This window comes from Anarhichas minor, unplaced genomic scaffold (genome assembly GCF_050575085.1).
Source record: "Anarhichas minor isolate MPS153535 unplaced genomic scaffold, ASM5057508v1 ptg000136l, whole genome shotgun sequence".
In the NCBI taxonomy this organism is placed as follows: domain Eukaryota; kingdom Metazoa; phylum Chordata; class Actinopteri; order Perciformes; family Anarhichadidae; genus Anarhichas; species Anarhichas minor.
In genome coordinates, this window is record NW_027466582.1 from 4,036,567 (window position 1) to 4,056,430 (window position 19,864).

General features: G+C 44.6%; 2 protein-coding genes across 2 annotated transcripts; both read left to right on the forward strand.

The window, feature by feature from the left end:
- The first annotated feature begins 3,663 nt into the window (after positions 1-3,663).
- On the forward strand, positions 3,664-13,069 carry dll4 (delta-like 4 (Drosophila)). The gene is made up of 11 exons (XM_076084852.1): positions 3,664-4,016; positions 4,165-4,425; positions 4,786-4,843; positions 5,471-5,734; positions 7,803-7,863; positions 9,075-9,205; positions 9,426-9,595; positions 9,692-9,911; positions 10,354-11,092; positions 11,232-11,340; positions 11,818-13,069. Exons 1-11 carry the CDS (start codon positions 3,963-3,965, stop codon positions 11,821-11,823), a joined length of 2,073 nt encoding a protein of 690 aa, XP_075940967.1. The 5' UTR covers positions 3,664-3,962; the 3' UTR covers positions 11,824-13,069.
- Positions 13,070-16,987: 3,918 nt separating this feature from the next.
- chac1 (ChaC, cation transport regulator homolog 1 (E. coli)) lies at positions 16,988-18,874 on the forward strand. The gene is made up of 3 exons (XM_076084850.1): positions 16,988-17,651; positions 17,804-17,839; positions 17,954-18,874. The coding sequence occupies exons 1-3, from the start codon at positions 17,484-17,486 to the stop codon at positions 18,332-18,334; spliced, it is 585 nt and encodes a 194-aa protein (XP_075940965.1). The 5' UTR covers positions 16,988-17,483; the 3' UTR covers positions 18,335-18,874.
- The last annotated feature ends 990 nt before the right edge of the window (positions 18,875-19,864 follow it).

The window sequence follows — 19,864 nt, forward strand, 5'->3', positions numbered from 1 at the left end:
ACAACAATAGATATTCTCGCGTCCGTTCTCCGACCAATCAACCTGTTTACAATTCCTCGTCAGGAAGATCACGGTTCATTCATGAGAAGCGGCCAGAATGGTGAGAACAGGAACCGCAGCTTTGTCTCCTCAAATCCACAAACGATCGGAAAGGCGTCCGTCAAGCAGACGGGACAATCTGAAGTGGACCTGCAAAAAACCCACAAGTTTTCTCTCTGAAGAGAAGCGAGGGGGAAGCAGAGGAGACGTGAGACGAGATGCTTTTTCCTCGACCTCCGTGACACCCACGCACACACACACACAAGCCTTGTGCACACACGTGCAAACATCAAAGCTTCTGGATGAAGACTTGAGTATGAACTTCAGCGTGGTCAGTCAGGCCCTGCTGTGTTGCTGGAAAGCAAAGGGCTTTGATGCGACATCTTAAGATATGCAGGGTCCCAGCTCGGGGTTTAGTGAATGGGTCCAAATAGCCTCGGTATGAGAGCAGTTGGTTTGTTGTAGGCTCCAGTTGCTGCCTGGCATTGCATAAGCGTGTAATAATACAATGCTTTTTCAGAGAGGCATGTTATTAATAAAACCGCAGAAAGCATTCAGTGACAGCAGCTAAGCTCTCCCCCGTAGACATGGCACGACATGTGCTTAAAGTTTTCTTGCTTTTGACCTTCCACACTTATCGTCACCCTGAATCGTTTATATGTTTATTTATGACAAAATGCATAGTCCCCTAAGAATGACAGAGGCTGTTAAGGTAAATCAACTTGTGAGATGTGCGTCTCGTGCAAGCAGAGACCATCTGATATCAACATGTATGGCTTGTTTCAGCTGTGTGGAAAAGAACATACGGCTCACACATCATCCACTTTACTTCGTAGTGAAGAGAGTATTGTGTTATCAGTTGTGCCCACCTGTTAAACCTGCTATAAACTGCAATTATCACCCTTTTTTATGGCAGTTTAGTGGGTAGCTGGACTGGAGACATATGGCTATAAAAGGAGATAAGATAGGTAATATTCACCATTAGAAAACATTATTGGCAGGACAGGCGATGCAATAATGAGGGCAAACCTGCAATCACAACTCAACTCTCCCATCCAGGACATAAAACAAACACGTTAAGCGAAGATTAATAATGTTGCTGCTTAGCACACGGACACACTGTGCCAATGACTTCAGTTACTTTACCAACAACCCAAAGATTCTGTGCTCAGACTGAGATTTCAAAGAATCACCAACATCGTAATGTCAACAAGTAGCAGAGTTAGCAGACGCGGGTATGTAGACACAGAGCGGAGCAGCATGGCAGACGGACGCGCAATGCCATTGTGTCTCTGTGGACCCATTGGAGACACAACAGGTGTGTCAATATGACAAGCATTCAACCGACCCACTATGTCGGCCTCGTATAAACACTGAATAAATATAGACGCTTTCCATTTTCACTCTCGGCAGCACGCAGCTACCATAAGAAAACAGATGGAACGCAAACATTCAGAGATCACGTGGAGGTCGAAGGAAAATCACAGACAGAAAATATGATAGATATTTTCTCTTTAGAAATAATCATTTTTTACATCTACTTTCTAGATAGATAGATGGATGGATGGATGGATGGATGGATGGATAGATATAATCAGAGTAATACACCATGTTTTGGTACTTTATAATGTCTTCAGTGACCTTATTATCATGTTTTACAGAAGCCTATGTATCCTCTTCATGTGGCATAATTGTGGACAAATTGTGTTGCTGCATGATATTTCCAGTTTCTACAGCATGGGAAATAACACGTCCTTTTGCATGTTATTACTGGATTACTGTAGTTCTTTTCCACAAACGCACAACGGATGCCAAACAGAATTGAGATGAACAGGTTGGAAGGAAATTGGCTTGTTCCTCGCAGTGAACAGACGAAAGAAAACGGGGCTGCCAGTCTCCCACCAGATGGTAAATGAGAGAGACAGGGGCGATCGAATAACAAATACAACCAATCAGACTATCAAGAAACAGCCCATGCTTAGAGGAAAGAAACATTAAGGGGAAAAGCAATTGAATATTCAATTCAAACCTCTAGCCACAGCATATATGTCATTTCATTTGTTTGTATTGAATTTCTTCAAATTATTTGATTTCTACTTTAGTTTCTTTAGGGACTATTTCCTTTTGGGCTGTTCCTCCTTATTAACTAATACAATAAAATCCGTTAATTTAAGAGGGTATGTGAAGGGACTTGAAATAATATTTGTATTATGATAGTGTCCTTAAAAACATCCTCCATTATTTAAGAGTGAGTATAGTTCTTTTTCGTCCTGGCCAAATGATTCATGGAGGGAGAAATTGTCCGTTTATCACGGGCAACACCACTGTCAATTTCAGGCCATCAAATTAAATATTTTATCTCAATCCTGGGAACCTCACTGCGTGTGGGCCCCGTGTCATTCCTATTAGCTGTTAAAGGCCAAGGCGAAGAATAAACCAATTGTAAGGATCCAGGTGATTGTGTGCATGTGAGAGAGAGAGAGAGAGAGAGAGAGAGAGAGAGAGAGAGAGAGAGAGAGAGAATTTGCATACAGCTGAGTAGTTATGTCTCGCGTCCCGCACATTACACCCGCATGAGGGCGAGAGAGAGAGAGAGAGAGAGAGAGAGAGAGAGAGAGAGAGAGAGCGAGAGAGAGAGAGAGAGAGAGAGAGAGAGAGAGAGAGACACGCGCCACAACAATAGGAGGCACGCTGCCTCTAAACCGTAAAACGCATGGGTGGGCATGAAGGGGCACACGCCACCAACGAGATGAAACACACCCGAAATAACATGTCAGAAGAGAATGTGAGTCTGGACTCAATGTGGGCCTGTGTATCTGTGCGTAAAAGGAAACGTATTTCTATCAGTGTTATGAATGATTCGATATGAAAGTAAAAAAATATATATATATATTTTGTGGGTTAATTTATATTTATTGAGATGTGTGCGCTGCACAGTGTATACCTAAAAATAACATTTAAAAAAGTTAATTTCTCCGTCAACAGAAATTTAAACAAACGCTGGGGAGATCTTTGTATTTAATCGCATTTCTAGTTTCATTGTTTGTGATACAGCCCGAGGGAGAGGCACGTATGACCCCACAGAGAGTGAAGGGTCTGAAAGGAAATAGTGCGCACAACGGCTCCAACGCTGCAGTGAGGGCTAATTAGGCGTGCAATTGAGTGGAACCAAGGGCAAGAGGGTGCAGGGAGTACGACAGTAATTGAATTCCTGCTTTCCATTCTCGAAGTTTTGGCTTTCCTTCATTGTCCTCATTCACTGTCCATGATCTGTGAATGTGCGTCGGGGTGCATTGTGCGCTAAAAATAAGTCAACAGATGTTGGGGCTTGTTAATAATCGCCCAGTATCCATGGTGGTCAGTCAGCACAGTGCCAGTGGGTATTAAATCTGGATAATTGTTGTTGGGTTGGAAGGGAAGGGGGTTGAATACGTAGAGTGGGCGGTGTCAGTGGGGTGATTGACAGTTTATGTAATGAGCAGCGCAGTGCAAGTCTATATATCTGGGAGGAGACGCACCACGGTTCATTCACGAGTAATAAGACGAGTGGTGAACATCCGTGGCGCACTGACGCACCAAGTTCAGCACCAAAACAAGCTCTGAGCCGCGCACACACAGCGGAGGGACCATTGTGGAGTACAGCACCATGCAAGGAGGGGACGCCTGCTGACTGAAAGACGCGCAGCTACACTGGATATTAGTCTTCCCTCACCTTTTGGATAACTTGGAAAAGCTTTCACTGGACGCTTTTGACGCACACCAACAGGGCGCTACGGGAGAGCTCCCTGGGAGTGAAGAAGGATTTATACGTATTTTATTTTAGAGATTCTTTTTTTTCCATTTGTTTACCTTGGTGTAAATACTTAGGAAGGTTTTGCTGCTTTATTGGCTGGTGACGCGGCTGCCCAGGAGAAGCGAGAAGGATGGCAGCCTGGTTCACCTTTACCATCGCAGTCAGCACCACGTTGATATCACAGGTATGAGGGAGGATAACGCATCTCCCCGGTGGTCCTGAGACCTCCGCGTAAACAGATGGAGAGCCACTTGTGTCATGTTTTTTTTATTTTTAAAGAATATATTTAACAGAAACGACCTTTTCCTAAATCATATTTCCTTCTCTTTTAGGTATTTGGATCCGGTGTTTTTGAGCTGGATCTCCACGAATTTAGAAACCACAGAGGTTTACTGGCAAACGGAAACGCATGCAAACCCAACTGCAGGACTTATTTTCGAATTTGCTTGAAGAACTATCAGGCTGTGGTCTCGCCAGGTGACTGCATCTTTGGAAGTACAATGACAGCAGTGCTGGGGACAAACTCTTTCAGCGCCAAGGACAGTGGCACTTTACCTAGACCGATTCAGATGCCGTTCACCTTTGGATGGCCGGTAAGAGCGTGGAGCAGCACGTCCACTTTATTTGTTTTATTACACCGATCAATGTGTTGATGTTGTTTAAGGGAATTGCTTAGCATTTTGGCAGCGCACCGGTTATTGGTGAGCTCATCTAATCCACTTCATTAGGTAATACTCTGGAGACAAACATATTGGACAGCTACAGCGTCGTTCATTTCAAAACCCAGAAGGCCATGCAATGATCATTGTAACTCATATTCAGTGAAATTGAACTAGCTCCTTTCAGCATCAGCGGTCTATTGAATACAAAAGAAAATGTGTACATTTGGAGCTTTGTAAAAAAAAAAATATGTATATGTAGATATTAACTAATTGCATGTGTTTTTTTCTTAGGGGTCATTTTCATTAATAATTGAAGCCTGGCATTCACCTTATGGAAATCTACCTGTAGGTAAGTGCAACGTTTTTTTTACCACAGGAGGGAGCTCTGTCAGTACATTTAACACACAAGCCTCTCCAACGAGTTTACCATTTTTGCATAAATTGTACAAAAAAAAAAAAAAAGAATGTTGGCTATATTTTCCTCTCCATCTCCTGGTAATTGTTCATCATTTCACACATTTTCACGCCTATTCACTCCTTTGTTATGAACTTCAGAACACCTTTTTCATTCTTATACCCAATACAATTGAACTTCCTCTGGTTTATTTTGGTCGTGGGAAAGAGCTGTGGGCTTTGGTGAGAATACACAGTGCCTGCCAAAAACCCCTGACTGTATCTTCCTGTATTTTACACCTTACTCTGTTCCGCCCTTTGGAAGAGGGGACTGGGCCTGGGAATGTTTTTGCTGATGGAAAGAAAGAGGAAATTTCAACCTGAGTTTATCTTTCATCTAAGCTGTATGGGACTTGATAAGGGAAGCAGCTTTGTAGTGGGCAGATTACTAAAGCGAAAGTGGACGACTTTTGAACCCACAAGCTATTTATGATGCATTTCTTGACATAAAACCACAATAACCCCATGACCAGGTTGCAAGCTTAGATATCCTGCATTAATTCTGACTTCCTCCTCTTTTCAGATACCAACAACCCAGACTTTTTGATAAGCTTTATGGCCATCCAAAGACAGCTGGGTGTAGGAACTGCTTGGTCTCAGGATACGCAGACCGGAAAGCAGACAGAGCTGAGGTATTCGTACCGGTTCATCTGCAACGAAAGTTACTACGGAGAAAGTTGTTCCAAAAAATGCGCGCCCAGGGACGACCGATTCGGCCACTACACCTGCAACCGGGATGGGCAGCTATCCTGTCTGCCTGGCTGGAAAGGGAAATACTGCGAAGAACGTAAGCAATATTCTATTAGGCCTATTCATTTTCTGTGTAAACACTGGTCTTGCTCTCTTCCTTGTCAGTTGACACTGGAGTTTCGTTGTTCAGTGTTGCTCTGAGCCTGTGTCGATGTATTCTTTTAACACGAGAGGGTCGTCCAGAAGTTTTGCAAATGATTTAAAGGTAGTGGAATCCGTTTCGGCCCATTGTGGTTTGATAAGAAGTCTTTGCAGGATTGGGGTAGAAAGTCCTCACCTTAAAGAGGTGTTACTTCTGCGAGGTCTCCTCATTATGTATGACCTTCGCCCTTCATCGTCATGGCTGAAGTCCTAAAGAAAAAAAAGATTTGTGAGCACGCACAACTTAAAGATATCAGTTATTAAGTGGAAAGATAACCCAAAGGTTATCATCATTAAGGCCACATAATGCCAAGTATGATAACAAGACATGACTTCATGATATCTGGCAAGTCTGATGGGCAATTTTGGTGTAGAATGCATATTTCAGCCTCATATAATTTGCAATCATATAATTCTGATGTGTAACCGATTGTGGGTTTGTGGACACTCATTGGTTATGAGTTGTGGGACAGACGGCTTAGCTTGACAACAGGCACATTATATTTGCGCTAACCCACTTGGCCAAATCCTAGACCAACACTGCATGTTTTGGACAACCCTGAATGGGCCCGTGAGGAGGCCCGATGCCATTTGGCTGCACAATACCACGGGCCCTTTTCACCAAAACAAATTAATCAAAGAGTAGATTGGAAGGAGGCACCGAGAGAGTAATAGTTACCATGTGCTGGATATGTGGCCACATGGGTGACAGCGGATCTGTCATCGGTGTCACTTGGTGGTGAAGGAGAAATTGGCATGTGCTATTTTGACTGTGGCGCCAAATTCTAACCAGATGGGCTCACGTGTTGCAATTACAGACACATCCATCGTCGGTGACTACAGAAAATATACATGGGAAAGATAGATTAGGCATCTTTCAGACACTATAGTTTCTCCTCTCTCTCTCACACACTCTAGTATCAATTCAAACAAGTCTGGTCGTTTGGGCCTAAACATTTTAGGGAAGTTGAAGAAACTTAGTATTAAAGCACAATAAAGCTCACTATGTATATATATGGCAAAAGCATCACCTCTTAGTTTGTCAACATGAAATTAGCTTCCACAGGTGTGCATTTACCTGGCGTTTTGTTACGATGCGTGTATAAAGGAAGTCACATGCACATCCAGAACTGAGGGGTTCCTGTTTTTTTAAAAACACTATACGTGTCTTTTGTACCTTCACACTGTACCAAGCGTGCCCGGTAACATAATCCGCAGACAAGGGGGGTGGGGGGGTACCGACCGATAGGAGGAGCTCGGGCGACTGCACGCGCCAAGGTTAATCGCGGCATTATTATCCGCCACGCGCCATCGATGTTTAGTCCCTTCCATTGTTGGGCGCGCGGTAGTAGCAGCTGCAAATATGGTTCTGGCGGACCGCAAACAACAATAGTGACAGCTGTCTGCTATTGAGAGCGAGCATCTGTTCTGGACTAAACCGGCCGCTTACCGTCAGTCGCCTGATATGTTGCCCTGCGAATCAGTGTCATGCAAGACCGGTACACTTAAAGCAGGACAAACAAACCCGCAACCGATTTCCCCCCCCCCCCCCCCCCCCCCCGTGGCAGCTGAGTGAGGCGGACAGGTTCAGATCAAATGAAGGCTTCTGAGGAAAGTTGAGACAGATTGAGGCCTCGTGTACTTCAACATGTAGGTCCACAGTTGGCTATTTCAAGGAAATGAGGGCTCTGTAGCCTTGGCTGTTGTGGAGTATGAAGGGGGGGTCCTACAGTGGTATTTCACTTTTAGCAACTATTGATTTAACTTTAGCAGTATTTCTTTATGAGTAGGCCAATATGCTGTCTGACATGTTTGCTTCCTACTTGTTATTCTTTCAAAGTTGTGAAACTTAATATTTGATGCATTGTGTCTCTGCAGGCACAGTAAAATAATCAGGTGGGAGCACTTGCAGAAAAATGAACAGTAGATTTAACTGTATGGTTTTGTTTTTCTTTGTGTTTCAGCTATCTGTCTGGACGGCTGCAGCGAGAGGAACGGAAACTGCTCCAAACCTGGCGAGTGTGTGTAAGTAATAATAAATGTGAAGTGTTGAAATAGGTGTTGGCCGTTGTGAAGGAAGGAACACGTTTGGGAACAAGTGAGAGTTGCATCCAGGTGGAGAGCTTTAGTTGTGTTTCTCTAAAAAAAAAAAAATCCACTTTCAAGTTCATTGTCATTTTAACAGCAGCAACTCTGCCTCCGACAAGATATGTTCGTATACAACTAATCAGAGCGGGATGTCTCATCACGTGAACATTCACATACGCTTTTCTGGCATCCATAGCATAAATTAAGAGCTCACTGAATCAACAACTATTCTCCCTCTCTCGTCTCCCTGCGTCACTCACTGACTTCTCTACTTCCCATGTTCCTTTCTTGTCACTACCCTCTATCACTCACTCACTCACCAGCAAGTATAAATCACACACACACACACACACACACATGCTGTGAGAAATTCCCCCAGAATCCCATTTTGCCCTCTTTTTAGAGATAAATCCATCATTCCCATCGCTAAAACTGACCCAAATTTAGGCTAAACCCTTAAGATACCCAACACCGTAAAGCTGCTCACTTGGCAAAAAAAAACCTTAAAAGTACATCGTAAGTCCCAGGATCTCATGGTTTGACAAGGTTTCTGCGCTCAGTGCAGGGAAACAAGAAAAAAAATGCGTTGACTGTTGGCTTATTGCCAGAAATCTTGAAAGCAATATTTCACCTTATTATCTTAGCATTACTTATCCTTAATATACTGCACAAACCTTCAGGAGTGTTTGCCCTACTGCATTCACAAGGCTTATATCATCATTCACCAGGGTTACACAAAAAACATTGTTGCTTACATGCAATAACTGATGTGTAATGAGGTTGGGGAAAACATAATTACCAGTGCTGATGCATGATTTCAATTGACACTTATCATATGCATTTTTCTTTTTTTGTGATGGATTTATATGAGCATTTAATGACTGTATCCAACTGTGGTGCAGCTATTAATGTCTGGTTGCATGATTGATGGCTGATTTCTTAATGTAATCGCCAGCTAATCCATGACGGGGCTATAAAGCAAAAACGTGTGCTCTCGTTTAATCCAAGTCGACTGTTTGTATGTTTAAAATGAATACAAAATTGGCGGTTTTAACCACGAGATTCAGTTATGTTATTCATGGCAATTGTAAGATCTACAATATGAATAAGTGACTAATCAAAGAACATAATTCATTCATTTTTTGCAGATGCAGAGACGGCTGGCAGGGCACGTTCTGTGACGAGTGTAAGAAGTACCCGGCCTGCAAACACGGCACCTGCCAGCTGCCATGGCAGTGTAACTGTCAGGAGGGCTGGGGAGGCCTATTATGTGACCAAGGTACACCGGACAACTTGGACCACTGCTGCTGTTCCTTTTTAAAAGATCTTCTCGTATTACTTGTGCACTGTTTTCATTTGAATTAACTTCAAAGCATTAGTAAATTAGGTTTCCTCTCAAGAGTTCCTTTTGCTTTGCACACATCCGGGGGTAGAGAGGGTTTTCTTTTTTTTCTTCCTCCTGCGAGCTCCCTGTAAACAAACACTCTCCTCTCCCCCAGACCTGAACTTCTGCACCCATCACCATCCCTGTGTGAATAGCGCCACCTGTATGAACACGGGACAAGGCAGCTACACGTGCACGTGCCTGCCAGGTTTCACGGGGGTCAACTGTGAGCTGGAGATGCAGGAGTGTGACAGCAACCCCTGCAGGAATGGAGGGATGTGCACAGTAAGTTGGACACATTATATTCTAATATTGTAAGGCTAATTCTATAGCTTTTAAACTGTCTGCCTAACTTCTCCTTTCTTTTCCAAATTTCCCCAGAATTTGGAAAGTGGCTACATGTGCACATGTCCCCAAGGTTTCGAGGGCTCCCACTGCGAGCACAGCCTGCTGACGTGCGCCGACTCGCCGTGTTTCCACAGTGGCAAATGCTGGGAGAAGGACAACGGCCGCAGCTACATGTGCGAGTGTCCCCGCGGCTACACAGGACTCAACTGCGAGAAGAGAGTGGACAAGTGCACGTCGCTTCCCTGCGCTAATGGTACAGCCTTCCTCCCCCCCCTTGTCTGAACTTCCCCTCGCTCTTTCTCCCCCCTTCAAATTCCTGCATCTGGAAGCAGTGTGGAACAACAGGAATTGGTGGGAACTTGGTGTCTATTGTCCTCCATATAAACACTCGGCAGCTCAGAGCGGCACCTTGTAAATGTCGCCACAGCTCGCCGCGGTTGTTGATGAAAGGGGACAAATATCCAGCGCAGCTCGATTTCTGTCTTCTTGCAAACGCTCTGGGATTGGTCTGTGTTGGGAGAACACACGGTGCTGTGGTCACACTGTGGATTTGATGGGAGATGTGTCAACTGAAGGGGCCTCGTGGGAGGGTTTATGGAGATCATGTTCTTTCTGATGTTCTAATGCCTTTTTAATGTTCCGTCTCATTTAGAGAATCAGTACTTGTTGATACTAATTGTTCTCCTCTTCTGTAGGTGGGCTGTGTCTGATCCACGGTGACATGCGTATGTGTAGCTGCCGCGCAGGGTTTACCGGCCAGCGCTGCGAAATCAACATCAACGAGTGTGCCGGTAACCCCTGCCTCAACGGAGGCACCTGCGTAGACCGGATCAACGACTACACCTGCGCCTGTCCCGCAGGCTACGGGGGACGCAAGTGCGACAGGGTCCTGGATGAGTGCTCCCTTCGGCCCTGCCTCAACGGGGGGCTTTGCGCCGGGGGCGGCGGGGCGGGCAAGCCTCCAGCTACCTGCATCTGTCCATCAGGCTTCACCGGGCCGCGCTGCGAGTTCTTCGCCGCCGTCACCTCTCCCGTGACCAACGGGGAGATCCAAGACAGCTTCCAGTGGGCGGCAGTTTCTCTGGCTGTGGGCCTGGTGGCGCTGCTGGTGCTGTTGTGTATGGTGGGCCTGGCTTTGAGGCACATCCACAGGCAGGCCCAAAGAGAGCGGGGGGACACGGAGACTATGAACAACTTGTCCAATGTTCAGAAAGACAACCTGATCCCGGAGTCCCAGCTGAAAAACACCAACCAGAAAATGAGCCTGGGGGTGGACTGTGACTCGGAGAAGTCGAACTTTATCCATAAAAACTATCACTTGGACTCTTACCACTCTAAATCAAAGGAGTTCAAGGATGAAAAGTCACAAGAGGATAAAAGTCTTATTTATGAGAAATGTTTAGACGACAAAATGCCCTTGAGTAGAATGTACAGGTAAGAAGAACCACATTCACGCTGCTTGCACTAAACTATAATGTGGACATTATTATTTCTGCTGCCTCGCTGTATGTGTGCACAGCTCTGCCATGTGCTTCTAGTTTGTGTTAACACGGAGTGTGATTTGTGTTTGCAGGGAAAAGCCAGAGTGCAGGATATCAACGATATGTTCCTCAAGAGACTCCATGTACCAGTCGGTATTCGTTATAGCAGAGGAGCGGAGGGAGTGCGTCATAGCAACAGAGGTAAGCCCAAAATAAAATCACATCTTCATCTGCATTTCCGCAGATCCTCCACTTGAAATGCATCATGTCGTCCCACGGGCACCGTCCATCACCAGCGCACCAACATTTATGACAAGGGTTACTGTAGGAACACTGAACTCTGGGTAGTTGGACCTAAAGTCGGGGGAAAGCCCGATCGACTGCATTATTGGTTTCTGTAAATTATTCTGGCTATTGTTTATCTTGGCCATGTGATGACACGATGTCCGAACTTATACTGATTCCTCACACATGTTTGGCTCCGCTTGGTCTCAGAGGTGCTATGCGTTACTGCTGTGGCATTGAGTGCAATTTTGATGTTCATTTCCAAGGAAAATATAATATTGATACCGAAGCGCATGACCTATAAGACGTCAAAAAGTGCTGAAAGAGAGTTTCGGCATTATTGTGTTGTTTTATTGGTTTGTCTTTTGACTACAATGTTCTCCTTTATTCCAGGTATAAACTGTGAGGGGTCCGAAGGCGAGGGAGCGAGGAAAAAGACACAATCGAGGCAGAATGACATATTCTGGATTGTTTACAAAATTTGGAGAAGAGACTGGAGATTGTTTTAGATGTCCACTGCTGCTCTGGAACACTTGAGAACTGGAGAGGGCAGAAGCCTCTGCTCTGCATTAAAAAAAAAAAAAAGAATAAAAAAAAAAAAAAAGAACAGAACTGAGAAACTTTATGTTGACCGAGTGTTTGTATGCAAAACATGTACAGTGAAGGACCTCTCTCAGTTGTGATAATGGTTGGAGGGACTGCTGAAAAGACTGACAGGATAATCCCGGCCATCCTGGACTGTAGAAGGAGGCGAAGGTGGATCGCTGCCCCCTCGTATGTGTCCCGGGCCTCGTGTGATAATCATGATGACTTTGACAGCCAACCAATCAGTAAAAAACAAAAAGGTGCCTACGATTTGACCCCTTCAAATCCCCGCCCCCGCACTCACTCCTGCCAGCTTCGCCTGCTATGCAAGACTCAGGGTCGAGACGAGTGAACTCGCCCACTGTCACAATCCAACCTCCCAAACACTGAGAGTTATGAATGTCTGAAACTAATCTTCAACTGTCAATCAAGTGAAAATGACAGGTTGGACTTTTCCATGCAACGGTGAAGATAGTATGCAGCCTAAATTCACTAGAAGCCTTAAAAGAGGGGGTTTGAATGCTAAATTTGTGCCCTTGTCTGTTCTTGGATCGTTTGCACTACAAGACAAAAGAAAATTGGGGAAAATACTTTTTAATCAACATGGAATTGAAGAGAAAACCACAGGAGAGCAATAGTCAGTGCCAGCAAGATCCAAGAGAACGGAAAAGTTTGCATATAAAGTGTTTTTTATGCAACCCCAAGTGAGAAAAACAAAGAGACTCAAAACAAGGAGAAAAGACTGTCACACCACTGCCTGCCTATAATACAATTCAAAAATACAGAACCAATAATGTAATTTTTTTAAATGATTATTTCCAGAGTTTAATTTAAATATGACACACTGCTCTTTATATGTTTTATAATATTATTTTGTATATAATGCATATTTATAAGGACCAAACTTCTGAAGAATAAAACTTCCTTGAAAACTGTTTTTAATTTGATGTCAGTAAATGGAAAAGGAAACTATTTTTGAGGTGTTTTTAAATAATGAAATTGAGTACAAATGATGATCAAATGTGTCTTGTATTTATTTATTTATTTACGCATTTCACCGAGGGGGAGATTGTTGAAGCTTCATCCTGTACTCTCAATTCATACCCATAATGCTCAGCTAGACTTTTAAAATGAATGTGAGCCGTTTTATGAATATGAAATCCAGCTGCTCTCCTACACTCACACATCATATTTCATTTTTTGGACAGTAGGTAGAAACATAAAGCCCCCCCGACTGTAGCATCACCACAGTACTTCCAAGTAATTCCTGGAAACGCCTCTGGCTCCCACCCCACTCCGTCACCCACCCCTCCGTCTCTCTCCGGCCCGAAATTGGCTTGAAATTCAAATCCGTTTCCAGGGATACCACCCCCTCAAGCTGGAAATGGCGAAACAAAGCCAGGCGCAGGGCAAAGGGGAACGCCCCCCCCCCCACACACCCCACCCACCCCACCCAACACCCCTCATAATGCTCGCGCACACGCGTCCGCGCACACACATAGCCAGCCAAACAGATGCCGTGGGGGAGCTCGGAGTGAGTCTGTAGTGCCATAAAAACAGCAGCATATGCCAGGCCTCTCGCCCCGTGTGCATGACACAGAGTGCACAGACCTCCCATAAAAAAACACACCCGAGTACTTACAGGCTCCCCAACTGCCGGCCTCCCCTTCAGGGTTAAGAGCAATATTTCAATGCCCGGCTCTGTACCACCCACTCCTGCAGACAAAGCTGGGGAGAGGGCCTGGCACCAGAGGGGAGGGGAAGCCAAACGGGGAGCCAAGTGGATCTGTTCTGAATCCACATAAATAAAAATATTGTTTTTAGAAAAGTTGATTAATCAGAGCCATCTGCTCAGTTTTATTGCCCTTCTTGTCTTTTAAAAAAAAATGCAGTGCCATACATGTACCACCACTCGTTGATGTTGGGATGTCGCGCAAGCATCAGTCCTACAATTTGTTCCAATGTGTCTGAAAATCCATTTTGTGTCATCCACATTATCAAATGCAAACCTCCTGCCGCCAATTAACAGAAATCCTGCGACAGTCAACACCCCCTAATCATCGGCAATCAACACCCGGCAGAGAATCTGGATGGCTTTCCCCTCACACACATCCTGTTAGCCTGGTGACCTATAGGCATCCTCATCTAAGGGCTCGGAGAAGGGTGCTTCCGGCCTGACTCAAGAGATACACGTTATCACAACGATTAATCACCCAGTTAAAGCCAGTCTTGATTTGGTCTGTTACCTGACCCAGCCTGATAGTACTTGGAGTCTATTCCCACCATCAACACACCTATAACCAGACACACACCCTCTTTCGCACTTGATCGCGGTGGCAAACACATGCTAGAGCTTTGCTCTTTGGCCTCTGGGTCCCCACAGCCATGGCCAGGCGTTTTCATTGTGTTATAATCACAGCATCCTGTTTGTGACCCGGTGACATCAGTTCCTGTTTCCTCCCTGATTAAAAAAATGCAGAACATGCCGGCGCGGGCCAACTGCTTTTCTCACGCATCGCTCTCTTCAATCTGCACCCGGGTTTTGAGGAAACAACCTCAAAACAAGTGAGAGCGCAGACAAACACGCTAATCAGCAACTATTTATTCTGAAGAAGGAAGAGGGGGGGAAATCTGTGACATGGATGTCATGAATGGAGAATCAGGAAGCAGATTTCAAATTCAAATCTTCCTATCTCTTCATTAGGAATAGAAGTGCCTCTGCGTGACACTTTTCAAAAATGGTGACGCTGAGTCACAATCAAGAGTGCAAAACTGCTTAGCTCTGGATTTGTTTCATGGCTGCAACTCTTTGTCACTTCATTTAAAGTCTCATTTGGCTCCTGATATGCACGTACATGCATACATATACATCCTGATGCTGTAACCCAGTGCTCTGTAACCTTGCCCTCTGTATTGCCCTTGTAGTCGTCTCATTAATTAACACTAGGTGTCAGTAAGAAACCCACACACAGGAAATGGTTTGTCAGCATGCCAAAATAAAACACCAGGTGCACTCGAGTTTAAATTTAAAGCAACATAATCAAACAGCAGCACATAACCTAAACACTTTGGAGCATGAAACACGCTTATGTTGTGAATCCAACGATGAATCAATAATTCAGAACAAACCTACTGGAAGTGTTTGAGCCACAATCTGTGTTGAGGGTGTTTTCTTGCAAGTAAAAAGTCACATTCTGCAGAACTTTAGCTGTTACTGAGCTGTCCCAGTTACCCAGCAACCTCCCCCTGACTTGCAAAAGAATGTGTACATCATACTCATAAAAACAACGATGTGCACCTCCACTGCTGCAGGAGTGATATATGGATTGCTGCCCCCCACCACCCCTGTTTAACCAGAGCAGTATCTTGTTTGTCTGCATTTACTTCATATCTTGTGAGCTGGAAAAAAAACAGCAGAAAAGGGTGTTTTTCTCCACACACGTTACTACATGACTTCATATTTGAGTCAGCCCAGGGCTTGAATGTTGATCTATTTTAAATGCATTAGTTTGACAGCAAAGACAAATAGCCCCGGTGAATATTTGATAAATCGACTGGTCATCGAAGCAGCGCACCAGATTAGATTACAAGCAATGCTGTCGGTATGGCTTAGTGAAGCCTTCGGTGGCCTGTGCTTGGAGCCGCCCAGAGATACTGTGGCAGCAGGCTCCAGGAGTGGATGGACAGGAAAGGCCATGGCATAATGGGATGGAAGCTTGTGCATGGCACAGGGTCGCCCAAAGGCCTGGATTGGGTGGTGGTTTAGATTTATGAAGAGCTGATAAGGTTGTCTGGCCTCTTATCAAGTCAGATAATGCCAGTTATTTATAGATAATCTATCTATTGAGCACAGATGAGCCTGTACTATTACGGTATTTCAGATCCAGCAGGAGGGATGGGCATTTTTGTACATTTGATCAGGTCTTCCATCATCGCTCTCTCTTGTTGTGTCTCTGCGGTGGACAGTGTTTTGACAGTTTTGATTCACTATTTCCTCTGCTTACTTTTGCTACTTTTTGGTTTATTAGAAATGTGTTGTCCACATAGTCTAAACCTGGGGTGGTTGTCAAACTCATGCCTACTACTTTATGAGCCTGTATTTGGCTGCCAAAGTAGGGTGCTTGTTGGGTAAAGTGTATAAAAATGGCTCTACCCGCTGTGTCAACAGAAAGCAAAACTGTGATTATAGACAATGAAACAAATTTGACAAGAACAAAAACCTCTGCCCACCTTCCTTCAACAAGTTATCTCCCTGGTTCCAGAGGGCTGAGATGAAGGTGTTGCTGAAGGATCCTCAGCAACCTTTGTCTTGCCTTTGGATCTGTGAGCTATGTGACTAGATTACAGCCTGCACTTTCCCTGAATCATTTAAACATCCATGTATGGGGGCTTATTAATTTACTCCAATCTCAATGTTGACTTCTATCTGTAGGCCTACAGTGTTCAGGCCATGTTGTTTCCACTGGCAGAATTAGACTAATGTATTGTATTTGTCTTGTGTCCAACTTCAAATATGATTTCATATTGTCTTCCTTTATTTTCTTGGTGGCATACCGTATCTTGTAAAATAAAATATATTGCCTTATATAGGCCTTTCTCTCCCAGATCAAGTCTGATGCAATGCCTTGATATGTTGCTTGGTTGCTGCATTGGCCCCGAGGCCTGAAATGCTGAGGGAAGTTGCATCAGCCAAAACGTTCTGAACAATATGCAAATATATCCAGAGAATGACAAAAAACAAGCGACCAATCATAGAATGAGTCAGTTGGAGTGACAGTTTAACGGCCAATCAATTTGAAAGCTGAGTGTACTGGAAAGTTACATTTGAGCCAATAGTGTACCCTGTTTGGCTTGAAGTCCCGCCTTATTCAGCGCACCAACAGTTGATTGGATGGACGGAGCCTTCCTTAAATATCATTGGTCGAAAAAACTAACATGGATTCGCCCAACTGACCTGGACGGTATAAATACATAAGCGCCACTGCGCCATGTTATCGAGGGGAAACGAATCAAATCGTCGGCGCTTCTTGGCCAGGAGAAGATCAAGCATAAGACGTTTGAAACTCCGCCATCACCGCTAAATCAAACCTCCATCTTTTATATTCGTTAGCTTTAAAGTCGTAGTGTCACCGGCCGGCGAAGCTGCTGGCCGAAACGTGTTTTTTTTTAGCGTTTTCCATTGGTTTGAAGGCCGAAACGGCTGCCATGGATTTTTAAGGCATAATGCGGCACCTCTAATGCAAAGGCAATGCATAATGCAAGGCAAAATCAACTGCGAAATTCAGTTTTCGCGACTGCTAAGCAGTTGGGCTCAAATACCGTCCGCGGTATACCTGCGAGCCAACCGGTACCGCTGCTCCTGGACCGGAGGAAGCTAACGCTAGCTAGTCACCTTAGCTAATAAACAACACTAACTGAAAGAGAGATTCATCGATTCATCTGAACGTCGTCAACACTAAAATAAATTTTAAAAAATGAAGCCTCAAGACATCGCCGGGAAAGCCAGCCTGTGGGTCTTCGGGTACGGGTCTCTGGTGTGGAAGCCTGACTTCAAGTACAGGAGGAGCCAGGTCGGCTACATTCAAGGCTACAAGAGACGTTTCTGGCACGGAGACAACTTCCACCGCGGCAACGACGAGTTGGTAAGATGCTAAATGTTGTTTTATTGCTTAACATACTTTGACACATGGTGCTCGTTTGCTTACTTTGGCACAGCCAGCTACTGTTTGTGAGCGTCTTGGCTCAGATTGCATCAAGCGTTGTCCGTGACGCGTTTCTCTCCCTCTCTCTGCAGCCTGGAAGAGTGGTGACGCTGATTGAAGACGATGACGTAAGTGGAAAAGCTCTACTTTCTATTTGTTTGCTAGTCTTGCTGTAGAAACTGCAGGGGAGTTTCCAGACTTTAACTACACAATGACTCATAATATTTTTCCTCTTCTCACAGGAGAGCACTTGGGGCGTGGCGTTCGAGGTGACGGGAAGTGAAGTCGAAGAGTCCCTGAAGTACCTCAACGTGCGCGAGACTGTCTGCGGAGGCTACGTCACCAAGATGGTGGATTTCTTCCCCGAGGGGGAGAAACAGCCTCCGGTTCAGGCGCTGGTGTACATCGCCACCACGGAGAACGCCCTGTACCTGGGGCCGGCCAGCCCGGAGATGATTGGCGTCCAGATCGCTGTGTGCAGGGGGAAGACGGGCCACAACATGGAGTATCTGCTCCGGCTGGCCGAGTTCATGAGGAGCAGCTGCCCGCACGTGGAAGACCATCACCTGTTCTCCATCGAGGCAGCAGCGCTGACCGTGTCCTACCTGTTAGCAGCCCAGTAGCTCGTACCCTTTGTCTCACTACCTTATATAGTGGACACACACACACACACACACACAGAGGCTTTTCACATATCATGCCAGTCCACCTGTGTTTAATGTTGTGAAATCTTAACTTTACACTTCCATCCAGTGTACTTGAATGCTACTATGATAATAAAAGGGAAGCATGATGTTTGGTTATTTTCCTGACGCATGACCTCATGGTCACATTGTAATGTTACTCATGGTGCATAGTTGTACATCACTTACAAAATGTATGATGACTGGGTTTGTCCTTTTCTGTAAACATCTGTGCAGTTCAGTTTTTTTTTTTTTTGTTTTTTTTTTAAAGGCACATTAACATTTTTATTTGCACAGTTCAAGTTCCGTCCACTCCAGACGCAGTACAGCAAGTAATTGTGGTTGTTCCTGTTTGCAATTCACCAAAAGGCTGCTGTGATTTTTTTTTTTTTTTTTTTTTTTTTTTTTTAAAACACACGTTTTAAACTGTTGTTGGTGGCAACTTTCATCCAGCTGCAAACTAATAAAAAGTTAAAAGAATTCTTTGTTTTTGTTGTTTGTAACTCTGAGTCAGGGAGGTTTTCTTCAGAATGTAACTAACCAACCTTGTGTTGATTTTTACAAAACCAATCCTATGTGGTTCAAAGTCTCTGATCACTCCAGTAAAGCTTAGTTTATATTGCCTCCTTTCTCTTGTAGTGCTGAAAATATAAAGTTACACATCTGAAAAAAAGGACGCGTGATACGTCTACATCCATCTATGGAGATGCAACAAAGGCTGAATTAAACCTAAACCAGTGGTCTCTTCTTTCGATGAATCTGAGAGGCACAAGATGACTACAGGGCCTTTGAATTAAACTTACAGAGAAGGAAGGATAAATCGTTGAAGCTGTTCACAACACATTCACATTAAATAACCTGTGATGGAGACATTGATTTAAAAGGGTCACAAGCTTAAAAGGTTTGTAGCCACAGGGACAAATTATTATTGCACATATTACATATATGGATCTGTCAATTGCATACGCACATGCCACATTTGACAACCTTATAAGGCCTGAGGCTTGTTCCAAGAAGCAGGTTGACTGAGATCCAGCCAGCCAGAGGACTCTACTGAGCCCTTGTTTCAGGTTTGACTGCGTGGCAGAATGTACTCGGCAGCATTATCCAGATAACTCTGTAAACCTGCTTTTTGGAACAGCATACACATGTACAAACATACATTGGACACTCCCAAAACGCTGGCCGGAGGAGCTTGTACCCTGGACGTGATTCAAGTCGAGAGTCAATCTGGTCCCAGAGGCTTATATAACCGCTGGCCGGGAACGAGCCCAGAACTGGAAGTCCTGTGTTTACAGTCTGCTCAGTGGTCATGTCAGAGTGCACCGGGAAGAACACGATGCTGAGGCGCTCATCGTGATTCAATCTCACCCAACCATGTGAAAATATAGTTGGCGTCAATTCAGGTGCACTTCAGAGTATTGACTTCTCAGACCTTTACAACCCACCAAATAAAAAATGCATCACCTT

What these genes read in the sequence shown, in the direction of transcription:
- dll4 (XM_076084852.1), top strand. Translation starts at nt 3,963, where the DNA reads ATGGCAGCCTGGTTCACCTTTACCATCGCAGTCAGCACCACGTTGATA. An exon ending in AGGGAAATACTGCGAAGAAC is followed by an intron (nt 5,735 to 7,802) that starts GTAAGCAATATT and finishes TTTGTGTTTCAG; the next exon opens with CTATCTGTCTGGACGGCTGC. An exon ending in CCCTTGAGTAGAATGTACAG is followed by an intron (nt 11,093 to 11,231) that starts GTAAGAAGAACC and finishes TTGTGTTTGCAG; the next exon opens with GGAAAAGCCAGAGTGCAGGA.
- chac1 (XM_076084850.1), top strand. Translation starts at nt 17,484, where the DNA reads ATGAAGCCTCAAGACATCGCCGGGAAAGCCAGCCTGTGGGTCTTCGGG. An exon ending in ACCGCGGCAACGACGAGTTG is followed by an intron (nt 17,652 to 17,803) that starts GTAAGATGCTAA and finishes CTCTCTCTGCAG; the next exon opens with CCTGGAAGAGTGGTGACGCT. An exon ending in CGCTGATTGAAGACGATGAC is followed by an intron (nt 17,840 to 17,953) that starts GTAAGTGGAAAA and finishes CTCTTCTCACAG; the next exon opens with GAGAGCACTTGGGGCGTGGC.